The 19,202-nt window shown below is 51.7% G+C and overlaps 1 protein-coding gene across 4 annotated transcripts in view; it reads left to right on the top strand.

Moving 5' to 3' along the window:
- Positions 1-18,898, top strand: part of KAZN (kazrin, periplakin interacting protein) — a 468,988-nt gene extending 450,090 nt beyond the window's left edge. For all 4 annotated transcript variants that reach the window (XM_082417173.1, XM_082417176.1, XM_082417175.1 and 1 more), the window contains 5 exons: positions 2,973-3,204; positions 4,496-4,597; positions 5,094-5,260; positions 13,415-13,529; positions 15,138-18,898. In XM_082417173.1, coding sequence (XP_082273299.1) covers positions 2,973-3,204; positions 4,496-4,597; positions 5,094-5,260; positions 13,415-13,529; positions 15,138-15,299 — 778 coding nt within the window. In that variant the 3' untranslated portion in view covers positions 15,300-18,898. The remainder of the gene's footprint in view (positions 1-2,972; positions 3,205-4,495; positions 4,598-5,093; positions 5,261-13,414; positions 13,530-15,137) is intronic.
- The last annotated feature ends 304 nt before the right edge of the window (positions 18,899-19,202 follow it).

The raw sequence follows: 19,202 nt of genomic DNA, 5'->3' as shown, positions 1-19,202 counted from the left end.
AGGCTGAAAAATATTCCCTTTTATGTATGTAGCCCATTTTGCTTATCTCTTCATCCATCAATGGACACGGGTTGTTTCTACGTTTTAGCTCTTGTGAATATCGCTGCAATGAACCTGGATGTACAAATATCTCTTCAAGACCCTGATTTCAATACTTTTGGATATATATTCAAAAGTGGAATTGCCGCATCATATGATAATTCTATTTTTAATTTTCTGAGGAACAGTCATACTGTTTTCCACAGCAGGTATACCATTGTACATCCTCACCAACAGTGCACAAGGGTTCCAATTTCTCCACATCCTTGCCAACACTTGTTTTCTGGTTTTTTTGATAGTAGCCATCCTAATGGGTATGGAGTGGTATTTTATCACAGTTTTGATTTGCATTTCCCTCATGATTAGTGATATTGAGCATCTTTTCATGGGCCTATTAGCTATTCTTATATCTTCTTTGGAGAAACGTTTATTCAAGTCCTTTGCCCATTTCTGAATCAGGTTGTTTGTTTTCTTTGTTGAGTTTTAGGAGTTCTCTTTATTCTTTTGTGTAGTCCAAATTTCCATGTGGTCATTATTTTCTTTCCTCTCGAAGAAATTCCTTTTACATTTCTTGTAGTTCATTCTTCTGATGATGAATTCTTTCAATTTTGCTTGTTTAAAAAAGTCTCTGTTTCCTCCCTCATTTTTAAAGACTTTATTTTTTAGAGCAGTTTTAGTTTCACAGCAAAACTGAGGGGAAGCTACAGAGATTTCCCATAAACCGCCTGCCCTCACAGGTGCCTCGCCTCCCATTATCAACATCCCCCTCCAGATGGAATATTTGTTTCAGTTGAACCTACAATGACACATCATTGTTACCCAAAGTCCATAGTTTACATTAGGGTTCACTCTTGGTGCTGTACATTCTATGGATTTGGACAAACATATAATGGAGTGCATCCATCATTACAGTACCATACGGAATAGTTTCACTGCCCTAAAAATCTTCTCTGCTCTACCTTTTCATCCCTCCCTGTCCCCCAAACCCTGGAAACCACTGGTCTTTTTGCTGTCTCCGTAGTTTTGCCTTTTCCAGAATGTCATATAGTTGAAATCATACAGTATGTAGCCTTTTCAGATTGGCTTCTTTCACTTAGTAATATGCACTGAAGATTCCTCTAAGAGAGGGTTTTAAGTAGAAGAGTGACATGATCTGATGGATGTATTTAAAAGGCCATCTGGCAGCCACGGGGTAAGTGGATTAGAAGGGGCAAGGGGGTGGGGTGGGGGCAGTCAGGAGGCAGCTGCAGAAATCTATGCCAGAGATGGCCATGGCTTGACCCCAGAAAAGGAGACAGGGGGACGGACACACTGACCAGAGTGATTGATAGATAGACAGAGTGGGGGAGGGGAGAGGCGGGGCAAGTGAGGATGGGGAGATGGGAGAGAGGACGGGCATTTCATTTGGACCCTGTTAAATTTGAGATGCCCGTGCCAGGAGGAGATGTCAAGAGGGCAGCTGGTTAGAATCCGGGGCTCAGAAGAGGCGAGCGAGGAGAGATGTGAACTTGCAAGTCCCTGTTAACAGATGTGATCCAGAGCCCTGGAAATGGAGGTCAGCCCCAGACGGGAGAGTGTAGGGGTGGGGAAGGGAAGGGGTGAAGATGGGAGATGTGCCCATTGTAAGGCCGCATCTACCCGGCACGGAGCTAAGTAGCTGCTCAGTACACATTCTTGGAGCGGAGGAAGGAAGCGAGGAGCCATCGAGGACACCAGCAGGAGGGGGAGGGGCGTGATCCGCTATCTCCATCCTAGGCAAGGGCCTGGAGGGGCCCCAGAGGCAGGGAGACCAGTTAGAAGGCGAAGTCCGGGGGGAGACGACGGTGCGTAGAGTGAGCGGTGGAGACTAGAAAGGAGGAAGCGGAGTCAGGTGAGGGTGAAAACCCCACCCGGGTCTCCAGCTTGGCCGGTAGGGTGCTCTACTCACAGCCTCCATCCCACCCCAGCTGGGGAGTGGGTGAGGGGCGCTCCCTCTGCCGGCCCAGATCCCAGGCCTGGGGAGGAGGGCGGCGTCACTCCGTAAGCCCGTTATTTCTCTTTCACATCAGGATCCCTTTGTGGTCCCCCGAGGCTCCCACTTCAGCAAGGCAGCTCCCTACCCGGCATCACCTCCGGTCGTTTCTCAAAGTTCCTCCGCAGGTGGGAGGCGCTGTCCTCATTCATTCTGCGAGGCTGCCACCCTGTGGCGAGCAGGGGAATGACGTCTGAGGGGACCACACTTTTATCCTTTTGAGACGGATTCGTTGTGCACCTACTACGTGCGCATGCGCGTGGCGCTGGGTGAAGTTCTGGGTGGGATACAGAACATCTGAGATACGGCGGTGAGGAGAGAGGACTTGGAATAAGCAAAACGTGGGGTTTGTTTCTGATTCCAAGACGTGTCACTGTGTGACTCTGGGGGGTGGGGGGTGCCGGGGTCCCCAGAGGTGCTGCTTACTGCTGCATTCGTCCCTGCGGCTCTGTCATTGTCCCTTTCCACTCTCAGTGTGTCTGAACGTGGTCTCTTCTCTTCTTGTTCCCTCTGCCTGTCTGTTGATCCCTTTTTTGTCCTCTGGGGCTTGCTCTCTGTTTCTGTCTCTCCCTCTGTCTCTGTCTCTCTGTGTCTGTCTGCCTCTCTCTCTGTCTATATCTCTCTGTCTCCTCTGTGTCTGTGTCTCTCTCCTATGTCTTTGTCCCTCTCTCCTTGTGTCTCTCCCTGTCTCCTCCTCTCTCTCTCCCCTCCATCCCCCTCTCCCCACCTCTGCCCTCTGTCTTTCTTCCTCTCTGTCTCTCCACTCCATCCCTGTTCATTGCTATGTCTGTGTCCCCTCCCCGCCATTGTTTTGCTTCTCTTTCTTCATCTCTGCTCATCTCTGCCCCATTTCTCCCTGTCCCTCTGTTTCTGCCACCTTTCCCCACCCACCCCTCTCGCTGGCTGTGTCTCTCCTCACCAGCCTGTCCAAAGCCGCTGACCTGGACCATCACTGGGTGGCCAAGGCCTGGCTGAATGACATCGGCCTGTCCCAGTACTCCCAGGCCTTCCAAAACCACCTGGTCGATGGGCGGATGCTGAACTCCCTGATGAAGCGGGACCTGGAGAAGCACCTGAATGTGTCCAAGAAGTTCCACCAGATCAGCATCCTGCTGGGAATCGAGCTGCTGTACCAAGTGAACTTCAGCAGGGAGGTGAGAAGCGGGGTGGGGGGGGGCACCTTCCACAGCCCTGCTTTCCTCTCTGTATCCACTGTCTGTCCATCCAACCACTTGCTCATCTGCCCACCCATCTGTCTATCCGTCCATCCATCCTTCTACCTGTCCACCCATCCATCCCTTCCTCTCTCCCTCCCTCCTTTAAACAACTGCTTATTGGGGGTGGGCCAGACCCTGTGCTCAGTTCAGGGGAAACGGGAAGCACTCATCCTCCAAAGACTCACTGCTTCTCAGGGGAAACCAGAAGGAAGCTTGTGGTCACAACATCATGGAAGGTTGTCCCAATGAGAGAAGCCCAGGGTTTTCTGAAAACCCAAAGGAGAAGCTTCCAGAGGGATCAGAGAAGCCCTCCCAGAGGTAGTGACACCTAAAGTGAGACCTGAAGGAGGAATTTCAGGGATCAGTCAATAGAAGGTATGAGGGGGAAAGCAGCCCAGAGAGGGCACAGCATAGACTAAGGCCCAGAGGACAGATCTGTGGCAGCAGAAGAACTGAGAGTCCTGTGTGGTTCCCATGCTGGGTTTGAGGCGGGAGAGTGAACGGGAGTGCCAACAGGTAACCGGGGGACTGTAGGGCATGTAGAGTTTGGACTCTGAGTGCCCCTTGTTCTGAGTGCCACCAAGCCAGAGAGCCCAGGGCACCTGCTTCAGCTTCTCCAAGGCCTCCCGGCACCTCTCCCCACATATTCCCCCGAGGGAGGGGCCCCAGGCTGCTGGGGTCTGTGGGGCTGAGTGCAGACGGGTTACTTTTCTTAGAGCACCGTCAGAGCACAAGCAATTCAGGGGTGGGAGGAGAGGGACAGAAGAGGGGTCTTCATGGCCTTCTCAAACACCCAACGCAGAGCCCTGGGCACAGGAAGTGATGAGGACACAGGCCCTGCGCCCAGGAGCCCCAGTCTGGTACAGGAGGTGACGAGTGGGAAGATCATGATGGTGAAGTGTGGAAATGGGTGGCCTCATCTGGGGACGTCCCTCCACAAACACGCATCGAGCTTCTGCTGCAAGTCAGGTGAGCAGGGGGCTGGGATACACAGCTAGGCAGCCACCGTGGGTCCCAGGCAGCCCCACCCTCCGGATGCCGGCGGCTCTGCCTCCAGGCTCCTTCACCCCGGAAGTGGGCTTCTCCGCATTTTCCAGAATGAAAGGATCGACGTGGCCAGAGCAGCCGTGGATGGCCTGGCCAGGAGCCTCGCATCCGCATGCTGAGGTCCCTGCCAGCACCGTGGACCCTCACCCCCCCGGCTGACCCCCCCTCCCCACCCCAACAGGCCCTCCAGGAGCGCCGGGCTCGCTGCGAGACGCAGAACGTAGACCCCGTGGTCTGGACCAACCAGCGGGTGCTCAAGTGGGTGCGAGATATTGACCTGAAGGTGAGGGGAGATGGCGGGGCTGGGGGTGACCCTTGGGCAAATCCCATGCACGTCTGTGTGTGTGCAAATCAATACCCATTTCTGCGTGGGCTGAGGCATCGTTGCCCGGGCTGGCAAGAATAACCTGCCTCCTGTCACTCAAGAGGAGGGAACTGCTCCCCCCTCCTGCCATCCCCCCAGCAGCACCCCATCTCATGGGGCAGCAGGGAATGCTGAGCCATTCTCGCTCTCTGAAGCCAGGGTGGGATTGAATCCACATCCGTCTTCTCCCTCAACAAGCATTTATGGGCTGCCTGCCTAGGTCTGGGTATGTCAGTGACAAAATAGTCCAGTCGCTGCTCTCATGGCCCTACAAGAGTGGGGTGGGGTTCCCTCTCAGTATTAAATGAACTGGTCCCCGGAGGCCAAGCCCTTGCTGCTGGGGGCATATCCCCCGTGGAGGTGGGGCCCCCTCAGGCCAGCAGGGTGGCTCACCAGCCTCGTGTCTTGCCCTCAGGAGTACGCAGACAACCTGACCAACAGTGGTGTCCACGGCGCCGTGCTGGTGCTGGAACCCACATTCAATGCTGAGGCCATGGCCACGGCCCTGGGCATCCCCAGCGGGAAGCACATTCTCCGGAGGCACCTGGCGGAGGAGATGAGTGCCATCTTCCACCCGGCCAAGTGAGTGTGGGCAGCTGGCTGCAGCTCGCAGCTTTTGGAAGCGGATGGTCCTGGCCCCTCCTTCCTGGATCCCAGCGGTTCCTTTGCAACACAGTGGTCTCCTTTTGCAGATCCGGAAACTGAGGCTCAGAGAAGTGCAGTGCTTTAGCCTGAACGTCATAGAGTAGAAAGAGGTAGAGGAGCAGTCAGGTTTTGAATAAAGAGTATGGTTAAAATGGGCATTTAGAGAAGGGAGAGTGACCAGCGTGTATGAGGAAGACCATGTGAGGGTGGGGTTTGAGCTGGGGAGGATTCACACTGGCCTAAGAGGTTGAGATGGCTGTTCCAGGCAGGGCTGACTATGGGGACGAAGGTTCGGAGACAGGGATGGGCGTCTTAGTGGTTTTTACCATCTAGGTGAGCAGACCATGTCAGCCCACCTACCTCAGTCTCCTCATCTGAAAAGTGGCCAGAGAATAAACACTTGAACAGATGAACTCCCAATGGACTCTCTCCTTAAAATGATTGTGGTTAGGGTTAGATGACCATTTATTGAGCACATGCTATGGGCACTAATTCTATCCTCATGATGATGCTAATAAATTAGTTTCACTATCCCTCCTTTATAGATGGAGAAGATTGTTGGAAGGAGCCAAGGTACTTGCCTAAGGTCAAACAGCTAGTAAATGGCAGAGCCCAGATTTGTCCTTTATTCTATTAAGGTGATATATTATGTGATTGATTTTCAGATGTTGAACCAACCTTGCATTCCTAGGATAAATCCCAATTGGTCATGGTGTATAATCTTTTTATATGTTGCTGGATTAGGTTTGCTAGTATTTTGTTGAGGAATTTTGCATCAATATTTACAAGGGATATTGGTCTGTAGTTTTCTTTTCTTGCGATATTTTTGTCTAGTTTTGGTATCAGAGTAAAATTGGCCTCATAGAATGAGTTGGGAAGTTTTCCCTCATCTTCTGTTTTTGGGAAGAGTTTGTGAAGGATTGCTGTTCATTATTCTTTAAACATTTGGTAGAACTCACCAGTGAAGCCATCTGGTCCTGGGCTTTTCTTTGTGGGAAGTTTATTATTATTATTATTATTATTATTATTATTACTAATCCAAACTCTTTACTCATTGTAGGTCTATTTAGATTTTCTGTTTCTTCTTGAGTCAGTTTCAGTAGTTTATATCTTTTTTTAGGTTCTTACTTTTTAAAAAAATTTTTTAATTGAAGTATAGTTGATTTACAATATCAAGTTAGTTTCAGGTATACACCACAGCGATTCATTTCTACATATATATGTGTGTGTGTGTGTATATCTATCTATCTATTTATCTATATATATATGTTCATTCTTTTTCAGATTCTTTTCCCTTATAGATTATTATAAAATATTGAGTACAGTTCCCTGTGCTATACAGTAGGTCCTTGTTGGTTATCTATTTTACATATAGTAGTGTGTATAGTTTATATCTTTCTAAGAGTTTGTCCATTTCATCTAAGTTAGCTATTTGTTAGCATACAATTGATCATATAACCATTTCCTTGTAATCCCTCTTATTTATGTAGAGTTACCCCTCTTTCATTCCTAGTTTTACTAATTTGAGTCATCTCCCTTTTTAACTCTTGGTCAGTCTAGCTAAAGGTTAGCTCATTTTGTTAACAGATGCCAAATTTGAACCTGAGGCTCTCTGCGTCAGGCCTGAGTGCTCAACCCCCAAACCACATGGGGCCTCAGGGAGCAGCTGAGCCACACCCCATGTTATGCAGGTGGGAGAAAATTGTGCATCTGTCGCAGGGTCCAGGTGCCCTGGACTGCCCTCCCCTGTTGGCAGGCTGATACCCAAGCAGTTCTCATAGACCCTGCAGCAGAATCATCGGTGCTCTTGTAACATGCAGATACCTCATCCCCAACTCAGACCTACAGGGCCAGAATTTGCTGGCAGAGCCCGGGAATCTACATTTTCAGCATTTTATGCATGCTGAGGTGGTTTTGACAAGAACACTATTCCATGAGCCATGAATCAACAGGTGCAGGAAAAAGGCTTTTCTCCTCAGAATTTTCCATCTTCCTTTACCTCCCTTCTGGAGCCATGTGATCTGTAACAGTCTTAATATCTTCTGAGCCCTGGAGGGGCAGCTCTAGCTAAACATTAGCCATGTGACTAACATTTGTGTGACTGATTAAACCCTTGACCCCCCATGAGGTGGGAGGTATGTTGAGGACTGTCTAGGATTAGTGGGTGAGCACTAGGGAAGTTTCAACGGGGCACAAATAGGGTGGGTTCTTAGGTTGCTGGGAGGTCAGAGACTCCTTCAGGAACGAGATGAAAGCAGTCCTCCTGATGTCAGGACAAGGAAGAGGGAAACGGACTCAGTCCAGGCTCCTCATTTTACCTCTGAGGAATCTGAGGCTGCTCAACCAGGGAACCAAGAGGCAGTGCCAGTACCAGACCCCAAACCTGTCTCCCTGTTAGGAACTTTTTCCTTGGTGCTGCTTTTCTCCACGTATTGGTCATAGCTTATGAGTCAAGGTCTCCACGTGGGATGTGGGATTTTGGAACCTCGTGGCCCGTTGCTGAGACCCTGCCATGGGCCAGGGGATCAGACTTTCAGTTAGCTGGGGGAAGACAGAACTCCATGAGTTTCTAAGGAATTTTAGAGCCCGCTGCTGTTGGTACAAGAGTCCCCAGCTAAGCCAAACACCAGGGAGACAGTGATCCCCAGGCAGGTGGTGAGATGCTTGGGAAGGTCTGATGGGTTTATATTAACCAAGATCTTTGGGCTTTGCCCAGGACATCTCTGCAGTGGTCTAGGTATCTCATCCTGTCTACTGCCTTCTTGCTCCTTTTCCTTCTCTGTTGCTGATTTCAGCTTTCCAGAAAGAGAAAGGGCAGGGCAGGTCTTTTGGGTGAGTCCTCCCAGAATGCTTGGATTGGGTAGAGAGATTCCAGTTTGAGGAAACATCCCGAACCATCAGAATAGACTTGAGAGGCCAACCCTGGGACTGAATCCCAGGCTGGGTGGAACAGAGGGATGGTCATAACAGCAACCCTTCACACTGATACCATATGTCATCATCAGCAAAGTGCTGTCACATCCCTTGTTTCATTTGCTCCTCCTCCCTGTGAAGGAAGCTGAGTGAGAAGGAATCGTTGCCTCCTTTTACGGATAAGGTGACAGGCTTCAGAGAGGTGCTGTGACCTGCTCAAGACTAGATGGGAGTTCGTGGCAGTGGTGGAATCTACCAGCAAGGACTCCTGTGACCCTCCACCATGCTAGGAAGCTTGAGGTGGGGGCTGATGAGCACCTGGTTCCACTTCCCAGGAGACGTGACCCCTGATCACATCTGTGATCCCACGTCACCCGGTAGATGCGATGCCTGTAGTCACAGGGGTGTAGTCAGCTCAGAGCATCTTGGGAGATTATAGTCCCCATGTATTAATGGCCCGTGACCAGGAAGTCAGGGAACATCAGCACCCAACCCAACTCTAGGAAAGGCACATTTACCAAGAGTTTATAGGTTCTAATATGACATCATGTTCTCCAGCCTCCTCTCGTTGCCATGACAACCATAGGACCAATGGGACTGAGGCGGAGCAGTTTCTGACGTCATCTTGTGATGTCTACTTTGACACACACTGACTTCTTGCTTCTCCCGGTAAATCCCGTTCTAGCACCAACTCTGTCATAGGACCGTGCGTTAAAGATCCACAGAAATAAATCAGTGGACCAAAAGGATGCAGGGAGTAGCCAAGCTGTTCCAAAGCATCACAGGAGCAAAAAAAAAAAAGCCTTAATGAAAATGTGTCACCATCTCCAGCACTTGCCTGAAGGACGGTGTATCCTGTCACTAACACAGGGTCAGGCATCAGGCGGATTCAGCCTGTAGTTCATTTAGATTCTCTCTGAAGGTTAGGCCTGAGAAGAGTCCCCTTTAGGCCTCGGAAGCATCAGACAAACATTGCATCTCTCTTGTAAATACTCCTCCGCATCCTGTGGCCTCATGACCCATGGCCCCAAAGTGCCCCTTTTTGTTTCCAAGGATGCAAGAGTCAGCCGGCATCTCCCTCCTTTCCCTCCTCCTTCCCCTCCTCCTTCCCCCTCCAGACACAGTCATAAGGTGGGGTTATCAAGCTACCATAACCATTTGCTAAGCTCTGCCACAGGCCAGGCTCAGAACCTAGCACGTTGTTACCACCTTCTAGAGGCAGGTGCGTGAGCCCCATTTCACAGATGAGAAAACTGAGGTACAGCAAGGCTGCATATCTTGCCTGGGGCCATAAGCCGATAAACTGAGGAGCTGGGATTCAAAGCATCATGCTTTGCTGCTTCCCTAAAGGGCAGAGAAAGAGTGGCCAGAACAACAGGGGAACCGTGTCAAGCAGTGGTCTCATCTCCCTGGGCCCCTCCCAGGGGACTTTTGAGCCTCCATCCCGAAGTATAAACAGTGAGACAAAGTGAACGTGGAGCCTGACACAGCGATGCCCCACGATAACTGACAGTTCCCGCCCCCTGACCTCACAGGAACGCTGGAGCGGCTCAGTGAAGCAGTTTCCTCTGGAGTTGGTTCCATGGGGCTCCCCTTTCTGTCACTTTGCTCCAGTGTTCTCATTAGCATTTCAGCAGGGAAGAGCAATTCCATTATGAACTCAAATAGACTCAACCCTGGAGCACACAGAATAAGAGGCCTTGTCACAGCTCTACCTCCTTGGCTGGCAGGCTACCCAGGTCTGAGAGATCCAGGCAGCAGACAAGGGGGAGTATCCTGGGCCCCCTGGCAGGTCACCTGCGCCAGGTGGGGGAAGGGGCCCATTGAGATTTTCAGGCACCCACGAGAAGGTGATGTTTCATAATATTCTGCTGCACCCCACCCCCAAATGATCACTGAACTGTGAGCCCAGAGACCAGGCCCTGGGGCGGTGTGGTCCATGGAGTCGTGGTCCTATGTAAGGAGGGGGCACGGCAGGGCCTTTGGGGGCTGAATTCTGGCTCCTCTCCCATCATCTGTGGTTTTAGCAAGAAACTTGCTTTCTAGAGCCTCAGTTCCCTCATCTTGAAATGCGGACAATCACTCCTCCTCCCCAGGGCTTCGGGAGGGTTCAAGGAGCTGACTCGGGGGAAGGACCTGGCATCATGCCTGGAACACAGTAGGCGGCCAATTAATACTCTGTCCTCCCCCACTTCACTCGGCTCCACCAAAGCATCTTGCACCTCACGGGCCTCGTAAACCTTCATTTAATTGGGTGAGACTCAGCCCTCAGGCCAGCCCCACTGGCAGAGGCTGATTCCCACCCTGCCACCTTCCTTCCTGCACACGATGCCTTTTTTAGTGCCCAGGACACCCTCTACATTGACTCAGGAAATGAGTCAACAGAGATGCCCTATCTTCCAGAAACTTCCCTCATTAAAACTTATCCTTCCAGCATTCCACTCCCTCAAGGTCTGACAAAGGAAGTAGAAATATTCAATAAGACATTTCAAGTCTCCAAAGACCGTAACCTTGCGCTCGGCCTATTTACGTTTCCGTGACTTTTAATCCGTAGGAGGAATGGTACGGTTTTAGCCACGGTGGAAAAAGCTAGAAGGGAAGGTGTTTTGGCACAATGGTGGCAGGAGCTGCCCTGTGCTCCTCTGTCTACACCACAAAGGCAGCCACTTTCTGCTCAGGGGATGGTTTTTTAAGACCAGAGCTGCGTACTGGGCTCCATTGTACAGATGAGGAAACTGAGGCCCAGCAAGGGAATCAGCTCACATGAGGGCACAGCTAGGGGCTGGTTGAGCAGGGACTCAAGCCAGGTCTGTACCCCTCAACCCCTGTGTTGGTCACAGCAGTTACTCATGCTATGCCAGCCCCTTCTCAGAATTTTATATGTGTCCTCTCATTTAAGCCTCCCATGACCTTAATAAGAGAAATGTTGATATTAACCCCACTCCACATTCTGTCTCCTCCTCTGGGTCCTACGCTGACCCCCAAGGTGGGAAAAACACGGTCTAGATCTTGCTCCTAGAGGCCCAAGTTCAAGTTCCATCCCTGCCACTGTGTGTCTTGTGTATCCTTGGATGAGACACACATCCCCTCTGGACTTCCATCTCTTTTCCAGTGAAAAACAAAAGAAGGGGCTCTGGAGTTCTCCCAAGCTCATCAGACAGCTGATGTTCCATGAGTCAGGGGGGTTTAATGCACTTCCCACAAGACAGCAAACACAGCTGGCTGCATGAGTTGAGATTTTCGTGGCTTCTGCACTTAGAACAGCTTCCCCACTAGACCCAGGGCATTCCATCCCCAGATGGAGGAGAGAGGGAGGTCATCAATGAAGACCTCAGTTCCTGACCTGCCGCAGAGCAAGATCCTCCCTGTGACGAGGATGCCCTGGCACCCGGGGATCTGAGAACTCACCTTCACCTGCCGCCCAGCAGCCAGTGCGGTCCCCTGCCCAGCACCCTCCCCTCCCTTGAACTTTCTCAGCAGAACTTGCCCCGAAAGAAGCAGAGCTTCTCTAAGGCAGCTTAAAAGATATTAGAAGGTTCATTTCTCTTCATGAGTCCACCTCCGTGGTGGCCTGAGCCGAGGCTCACAGCTCCTGTAAAGCCACCTCCTGACCGCCCGTCAGCCAGAGCCAATTCCTCTGTAATAAGTTTTTACTGTTAATATGACTTATTATCACTATAGCCATTTACTGGATTCCAGCTAAGCTCGAAAGCACTTTTTAACTAACCCTCACGATCACTTCGTGAAGTTGGCTCTAATACGATCCCCATCTGGCAGATAGAGAAACCCAGCTTTCAAGAAACGAAGTGAGTGGGGCTTCCCTGGTGGCGCAGTGGTTGAGAATCTGCCTGCCAATGCAGGGGACACGGGTTCGAGCCCTGGTCTGGGAGGATCCCACATGCCGCGGAGCAGCTGGGCCCGTGAGCCACAATTACTGGGCCTGCGCATCTGGAGCCTGTGCTCCGCGGCAGGAGAGGCCGCGATAGTGAGAGGCCCGCGCACCGCGATGAAGAGTGGCCCCCGCTTGCCGCAACTAGAGAAAGCCCTCGCACAGAAACGAAGACCCAACACAGCCATAAATAAACAAAAATAAATAAATTTAAAAAAAAAAGAAACGAAGTGACATGCTCGAGGTCATGCAGCCCGTAGAGAGTCGAGCCAGGATTTCAATGCCACTAAAGCTCCAAGAAAGATGCTGGACACCAGCGTCTTGGGATTGGTGAGGTTGACAGGGAAGGTACAGAAGGCTCTGCCCATGCTGGGGCGAACCCTGCAGGCAGAGAAAGACAGGAGTCCAAGAGACACACTGGTTCACCCAAAATCTAAAAGAGAAGGAAGGCAGGTGGGAGGACTAAGTTCGGAACTCCTGGCTCTGAACCAGTTTCTTGCCCCAACTCCATACTCCATACGCACCAGCACTAAGATTCTAACGCAGGGGCTGGCCAACTTCTTCCATAAAAGGCCAGATAGTGAAGATGTTAGCACTCGGGAGCCACGTGGTCTGTGTCCAAGTAGACAACTCTGTTGTGATAGTAAGAAAGCAGCCACAGACAACGTGCAAACCAATGGACGGGGTTCCAATAAATCTTTATTTACAAAATCAGTCAGCTAGCTGCATCCGGCCCACAGGCTGTCGTTTGCCAAGTCCAATTCTAACAGAAGCCTTTGATGCTTTTGTACAAGGAAGGGAGCCATGGGGGTAACAAGTCAGTGGGGGACCCAGATTTCAAATGCAGAGTGGGGGAAGCTTTCTTGATGTTTCTCAAGTCACACCTAATGAGCTGACATGTGGGTCTTCTCCCATCAAGTCTCCCCTCTCCTAATAGGGTTTGCAGGGCACTGGGGGCTTAAGAGAGACTTTGGGGTCTCTGAGACCAGGGTTCAGATCTTGGCTGTGCCGCTTCCAGCTGTGTGATCCTGGGCAGATCGCTTGATCTCTCTGTGCCCCTTTTCCTCATCGGCAGCGAGAGATGGCAGCCTGGCCTCTAGGTGTGCTGTGAGGATTGTGTTTGTAAAGTGCTTAGCACGGTGGTGGCGCGTAGGAGATACTCAGTAAACCACAGTTGCGGTCACTGTTCCTGGTGTGAGTGAGTGAGTGTCTGTGTCTCTGGATGGCAGTAGCTGACACACAGCCCCGGCTGCCGCAGCCCTGCTGATTTGCACTGGGTCTCTCCTCAGCTCCACAGGCATCCGGGAGGCTGAGCGATTCGGAACGCCCCCGGGGAGGGCCTCCAGCATCACCCGGGCGGGGAAGGAGGAGAACAGCGGTGGGATCAAGTACAAGGCTGGCCGGGTAGGTCGATCCATGTGTTTACCTGGGGGTCCCCCAGCCTGGGAAAGAAAGGTCTTTGTGTCGTCTGGAGGGGGGCCAATGGGCCAGGTCACAGGTGCAGCTGGGAGAGAGGCCCTGGAAGCCACCCTCAAGGGACCTGCATGATGGTTAAGACACACTCAGCCTTGTGGGGCCTTTGTCACTGTATCTTGAAGTGCAGGTCTCACCTGCCTGCATCAGACTCACCTGGGTGGATGCTTAACATACAGATTCTGGGACCCACCTGGGCCTCCTGATGCAAGGGCCTCTGGCGCAAGGGGAACCCCGCATGCCGCAAGGCTGCCCAGAGGGTTCCAACACACCCTAAACTCTAAGGGCCACTGACTTAGATTTTGAACTCCAATGGCCTGACCAAGAGCAGCGGATGAGACTCTGGTGCATAAGAACATGTGTAGTTGGGTCTGATCACGCGGACTCAGGGCGACACAGATTCCTAAACGGAGGTGTATAGACACAGACGACAGAAGCGGATAATCCAAAATTCTTCCATTTATTCAGCGGATAGTTTCGGGTACTAAGTGCATCCCAGGCAGGTCCTGAGTGTGGGAGATAAACATGAATAAATGACCACCCTCACCATTAAGATGCTCTCAGTCTAGACTGTGCACTCCCACTGGGGGTGCTGTCACCCCCGAAGGGGTCAAAATTGGTTCGGCTCAGGGAGGGCACAAAAAACCTTACTCGTTTTATGCATGAAGCACAGCTATACACATGGCACATAAACAGATGCACAGTATACCTGTGGCATGAAAATTTCATAGTGGGAGTGTGATTAGGGAAAAAATGTCTAAAAAGTTCTTTTTAAGGGGGGCAGTAATGAAAAAAAGTTGAGAAACACTGGTCCAGAAAGAAAGGCGGTCAAATAAATAAATAATTACAAAGCACTGTCATGACTACCCTGATAGAGATCTGTTCAAAATAAGAGAGAACTATTTACTGAGGGGCCACTGTGTCTGATGATTATAGCTACTGTCTGCCAGCACGTTGCTGTGTGCTTTCCAGATGGATTTCCACTCTTTGCAACAACTCTGGGAGAAAGGAATTATTAGTCCCATTTTGTAGCTAAGAAAACTGAGGCTCAGAGGGGACAGGTGACTTGCCCAAGGTCACACAGCTGGGAAATGGCAGAGCAGGGATCCAAACCCCAGTTTGTGAGTCTCCAAAACCCACACTCTTTCTGCCACACCAGGCAATGCTGGAATATTTCTTCTTGACCTGGGAATGCAGTCAGACCTCACGCCCACACTCATTCTCACCCCCACTCCTCCTGCTGAGGAGGAAGGTGAGAGACTTCGGTAGATAATCAGAAAGACTCTATTTGCCCTCACCCTCAGTAACAAACTGGTTCCTTCCAGCTGGGGACACAGAGCTCTCTCCTAAGGTTAACTGACAAGAATCCTCTCAGTCTCCCTGAGGAGTGGAGTATTATTACTAATAGGAGGAGCACAGAGTAGTTAGGTCAGGTCACACAGCAATTGAAATTGAAGACCCCACCATTCCCAGATCCAAGAACATTCAGTTCTTTTTTTCTCTTCTTCCTGTCCTTTGTTCTCATTCCTCTCTTCTCAGCTGCCCCTGGGAAAGATAGGAAGGGGCTTCAGCAAAGACCCCGATTTCCACGACGACTATGGCTCTCTTCAAAACGAAGATTGCGGAGACGACGACTCCCAGGGCAGGCCCGAGCAGTGCCGTCTGGAAGGCTACAATGGCCTGGAGGTCACCAACGTGTAAGGAGCCGATGCTCCACCAGACCCAACACAGAGAGACGCAGGGATGAAGGACAGCCAGGGACTGTCGCTGTTGTACATAGTGATCTCGGCCTGAGGATGCTCCTCTAGCCCCGGGACATCCCAGCAGACTGCTGTGACTTCGGATGGGAACCCCGAGGAACGAGGGGGCTCCAGCCTGCCTGACCTGAGCGGGCTGTGCACTTCCGTGCTCACTGGAGGGAGACTGGCCCAGAGCGCCCGTCAGGGTGCCCGGCGCCTCTGTCATCAAGGCTCCACCTCGGAGTGATTCAGCCACTGAGCGGTTCAAGTGGTCCCGGGAACCTTGAACTGAGCCACCAGGATGGAAAGAGGCACAGGGTTCCCCAAAACACCCTCCCGGGAGGAGCAGATGGGACTCCAGCCAGACACGCAGAGCCCAGCAGTGACAGCACCAGGAGCTAGCAAAGCTGGGGGCTGACCGGTCACCACGTGGACCCTTCTGGCCAGCCTGGTGGAGGTCTCAGCTCCAGCATACATGCCCCCCATGACCAATAACTTGGCTTCTGACTTGGGTCACTGAATCTCTCTTGGGAGAAGGCAAAACGGGAAGGTCATTCCCATCCTAAAAGCCGTGTGTCACATCCGGGTGGACATGTTAAAGGGCTACTTGCTCCCTCCTCCCGGGAGTGGCTGTCCTGGGTGGAGGCAGGTGACATCCCTGCGGGGGTGGGGCTGAGCAGCGACATTGCCAGGAAATGCAGATATCTGGTCATCAGGATGAAGGATATCGTGTCGATAGGATCGGGGTTGACTGAGTTAGGTCCGTGACAACTGTACCAAGTGTGACAGTGGGTTTGGGACTGGGAGCAGGGAAACGCTTGTCATCGTTAACCCAGCAAACCTTGTTGCGACGTCTGTCACCTGACACACAGGTGTGCTCGCCAGTGCCCTAACCGAGCTGAATCGCACAGGTCACTAAGATGGTGGAGAGGATCCCCAGCCCTCTTCTTGACTCTACTACTGTTTTGCTGTGTGGCTTCTTCCCAGTGGCTTCACCTCTCTGTGCCTCAATGTCTTCATCTACAATACTTCTGGTTCCCTTCCAGGGATGTTGTGAGGATTAACACTTGCTAACGTCTGTAACACTTTGTAACCTCTCAGGAGACAGGTGGGAAGTTATGGGGTCCAGGGTGGGTGTCTAATTTCCCATTTACAACACAGAACTGATATTGTACTGATACTGTACTGGTTCTCTCCACCTGTTTTTTGTTGTTGTTGTTCGCTTGTTTGTTTGTTTTGGGGGCCGCACTGCACGGCATGCGGAACTTCCCCGACCAGGGATTGAACCTGCACCCCCTGCAATGGGAGGGCAGGATCTTAACCACTGGACCGCCAGGGAAGTCCTCTCCAACTGTTTTGATTGGAGCAACATGCAAAAGGAGGGCAAGAAATGTTTAATGTTCAGACTCTCTAGAGCCCCCAGTAGGACTTGACTTCCCCAAAAGAGGAAAATCCCACGTACATAACCCTTGAAAATGAGTTTGATCCATGTGTCCAGGCTTGAGTTCATTGACCTCGATGCTGAGGAATGATTAGGGAAGGGCACACGGCATTGGAGTTCTACTTACACTTAGGTTATCAAAGCAAATCATTTGTTGGAACCACGATGCTCGACTTCCATTGAAGCCTTTGGCACCAACAGTCTATAAGAGGTTTGAATGTCCAGGACTAGAAGCCGGGTCAGCCTCCAAGAACCGTCAAAGCGCGTCCTTCAACCCAATGAATTACTTCCCCTCAAGGAAAAGCACAACCCGAGGCCTGATGAACTTGAGAATTCCTCCTCCCCGAAGCCTAAGACCGTGGTTTCCCAACCTTAACACAAGCACAGCTTTTCTCACCACCGGAAACCTAATGCCTCGTTGTGGACAGGTGGATGCCCCCTTTTGTCTGAATGTTTGGCTTCCTAGGGACACATTTCTGATTCCAGGGCCCGAGGGGTGAAGCTCTGGGACAAGGGGTGAAGCTTTGCGGAGGTTCCAAACCCAGTAACTTCATGACATTCAGCCATACACACGGGATCGGAGGCTGCAGAGTCCGCAGCCGGAGAGAGGAGTTAAAACCTCCATCTAACCTGATGCCACAGGCCACTCCCCAGCCATCATCCAGGCTGGCTGAGCCGGCACCCCAGGATCTGCCTCTCAGGACGGAGCAAACCCAGAAGGCAGTTATTCCCGTAGGGTGAGCAGGAATGGCAAACCGACAGGCGCCTGAATGCAGGTCTGATTATTTGAAACCAGTGCATTGTTCCCCGACTCAATCCCCTTGGGGACAAGATGGGCAAGTGGACCACTGGGGGGGCGGGTCACTGGCAGGGATGGCACTGCCCAAAACATTCGCAGCATTTGGCCGGCAGGCCTGGGGCAACGTGGGCAAACTTGGATACCCTTTTGGTCCAAACGATGCCCTAAGAGCACATTCTCGCCTCCCGGATGCTCTGTATCCCTGGCAGCCAGGCAAGCGTTTGGAGCTGGCTTTGCAACATGAGGATGGGTTGGCTGATAAATGAACAGCCTCCATACAGAGTTAAATCAGGTGAGCTCTGTCTGCTGGAAAAATCCTAAATGTCCACTCTGCTTCAAGAGCGGGCAAGAAGAGCAGGGGGTGCAGACTTGGCAGAGAGGTTCTGGTACCTGGTTAACAAACGCTGGCAGAGCGGCCACCCACAGAACAGTGACCTGCCACGTCCTGTCCAAATGTCCTGAGTCATGGTCTTGGTCCTTAAAGAGTGACATGGCATCTGGACCTCGGAACCATGTGAATGTGCTTCTCTGAGAGCTGTTGTCGCCTGCACCCATGGGTGCTGGCCCCTTAAAAAGAGGTAGTCGCTGCCAGAGGTTGGGGAGAACCGGGGTGGGCAGAGACACCCCATGTTCCTCCCAGAAGCTGGGGACCGGAGCCATCAGACGGCACCTGCCAGGTGGACTCAGCTTTCTGATGCCAGACGCCTCTTGTCTGTGGACAAGGCTCTCTTGTCCTTGGCTGAGCAGGGCTTTTCTCCGAGAAATCTGTCCGTGTCAGCATCGCAATCATCGGAGCCCAGACTGCAGGAGGCAAGGAGAAGCCACAGGAGAACCTGGACCAGATGAAGTCGAGGGGAAGGGGTCTCCACACAGCCCAGCCAGCATGGAGGGACCTCAGAACTGTGACCCCCAATCTCTAGGTCACCGGATGGGGCTGGGTCCAGCAGAACAGGACGATTTGGCAAGATGTGACTTCCGTGTTCGGTGCTCCAAGCCTAGCTCTCCCCCTTCCCATCACAACCCATATTTTCTGGGCACCATCACTTCTGCTCTGCCCTTCGAGGGTCCAATGGGCTCCTGGCAGTGGAATGGCAAGAAAAAGAAGCCTTGTGGGAAATAGCATCTTCTGACACATCATTCCCAGTGGCTGGCTGATGAGAATTTCCTGAGCCCTAACACCCCAGGGACTCTGTGGGTGCAAAGGAAACGAGTTGTCCATGAGCTAAGATGATGTTCCTGACCTTTAGTTACTGGTCATGGCCCGGAATGTCTTCCCAAGAGTGAATTTTAACACTGTAACAATAAATACTACTACACAGCACTTCATTGATGAGCTGGCCTTTTTCTCTGTGTGTTCTCATTTAGTCTCTTTGAGGGGTGATTATTAACCCATTTCATAGATGGAGAAACTGAGGTTAAGGCTGAGGGGCTTGCCCAGCTCCATTAAGCTAAGACGTGACCAGGCAGGACTCCAGCTCAGTCACCTGCCTCCAAATCCCAGGCTCGTTCCTCCCCGCTGAGCAACATCTCCCTACCATGTTGGTGTTCCCACCCTCACCCGCACCTTCCAGCACAGGACTTACATTACCAGGTGGCAGCACTCAAAATGGAGCTCCGGTGCATTC

The sequence above is a fragment of the Balaenoptera physalus genome (genome assembly GCF_965194825.1).
Source record: "Balaenoptera physalus genome assembly, chromosome: 1".
Classification (NCBI taxonomy): Eukaryota; Metazoa; Chordata; class Mammalia; order Artiodactyla; family Balaenopteridae; genus Balaenoptera; species Balaenoptera physalus.
The sequence above is the reverse complement of the archived record's forward strand: the minus strand, read 5'-3'. Positions and strand labels throughout refer to the sequence as shown.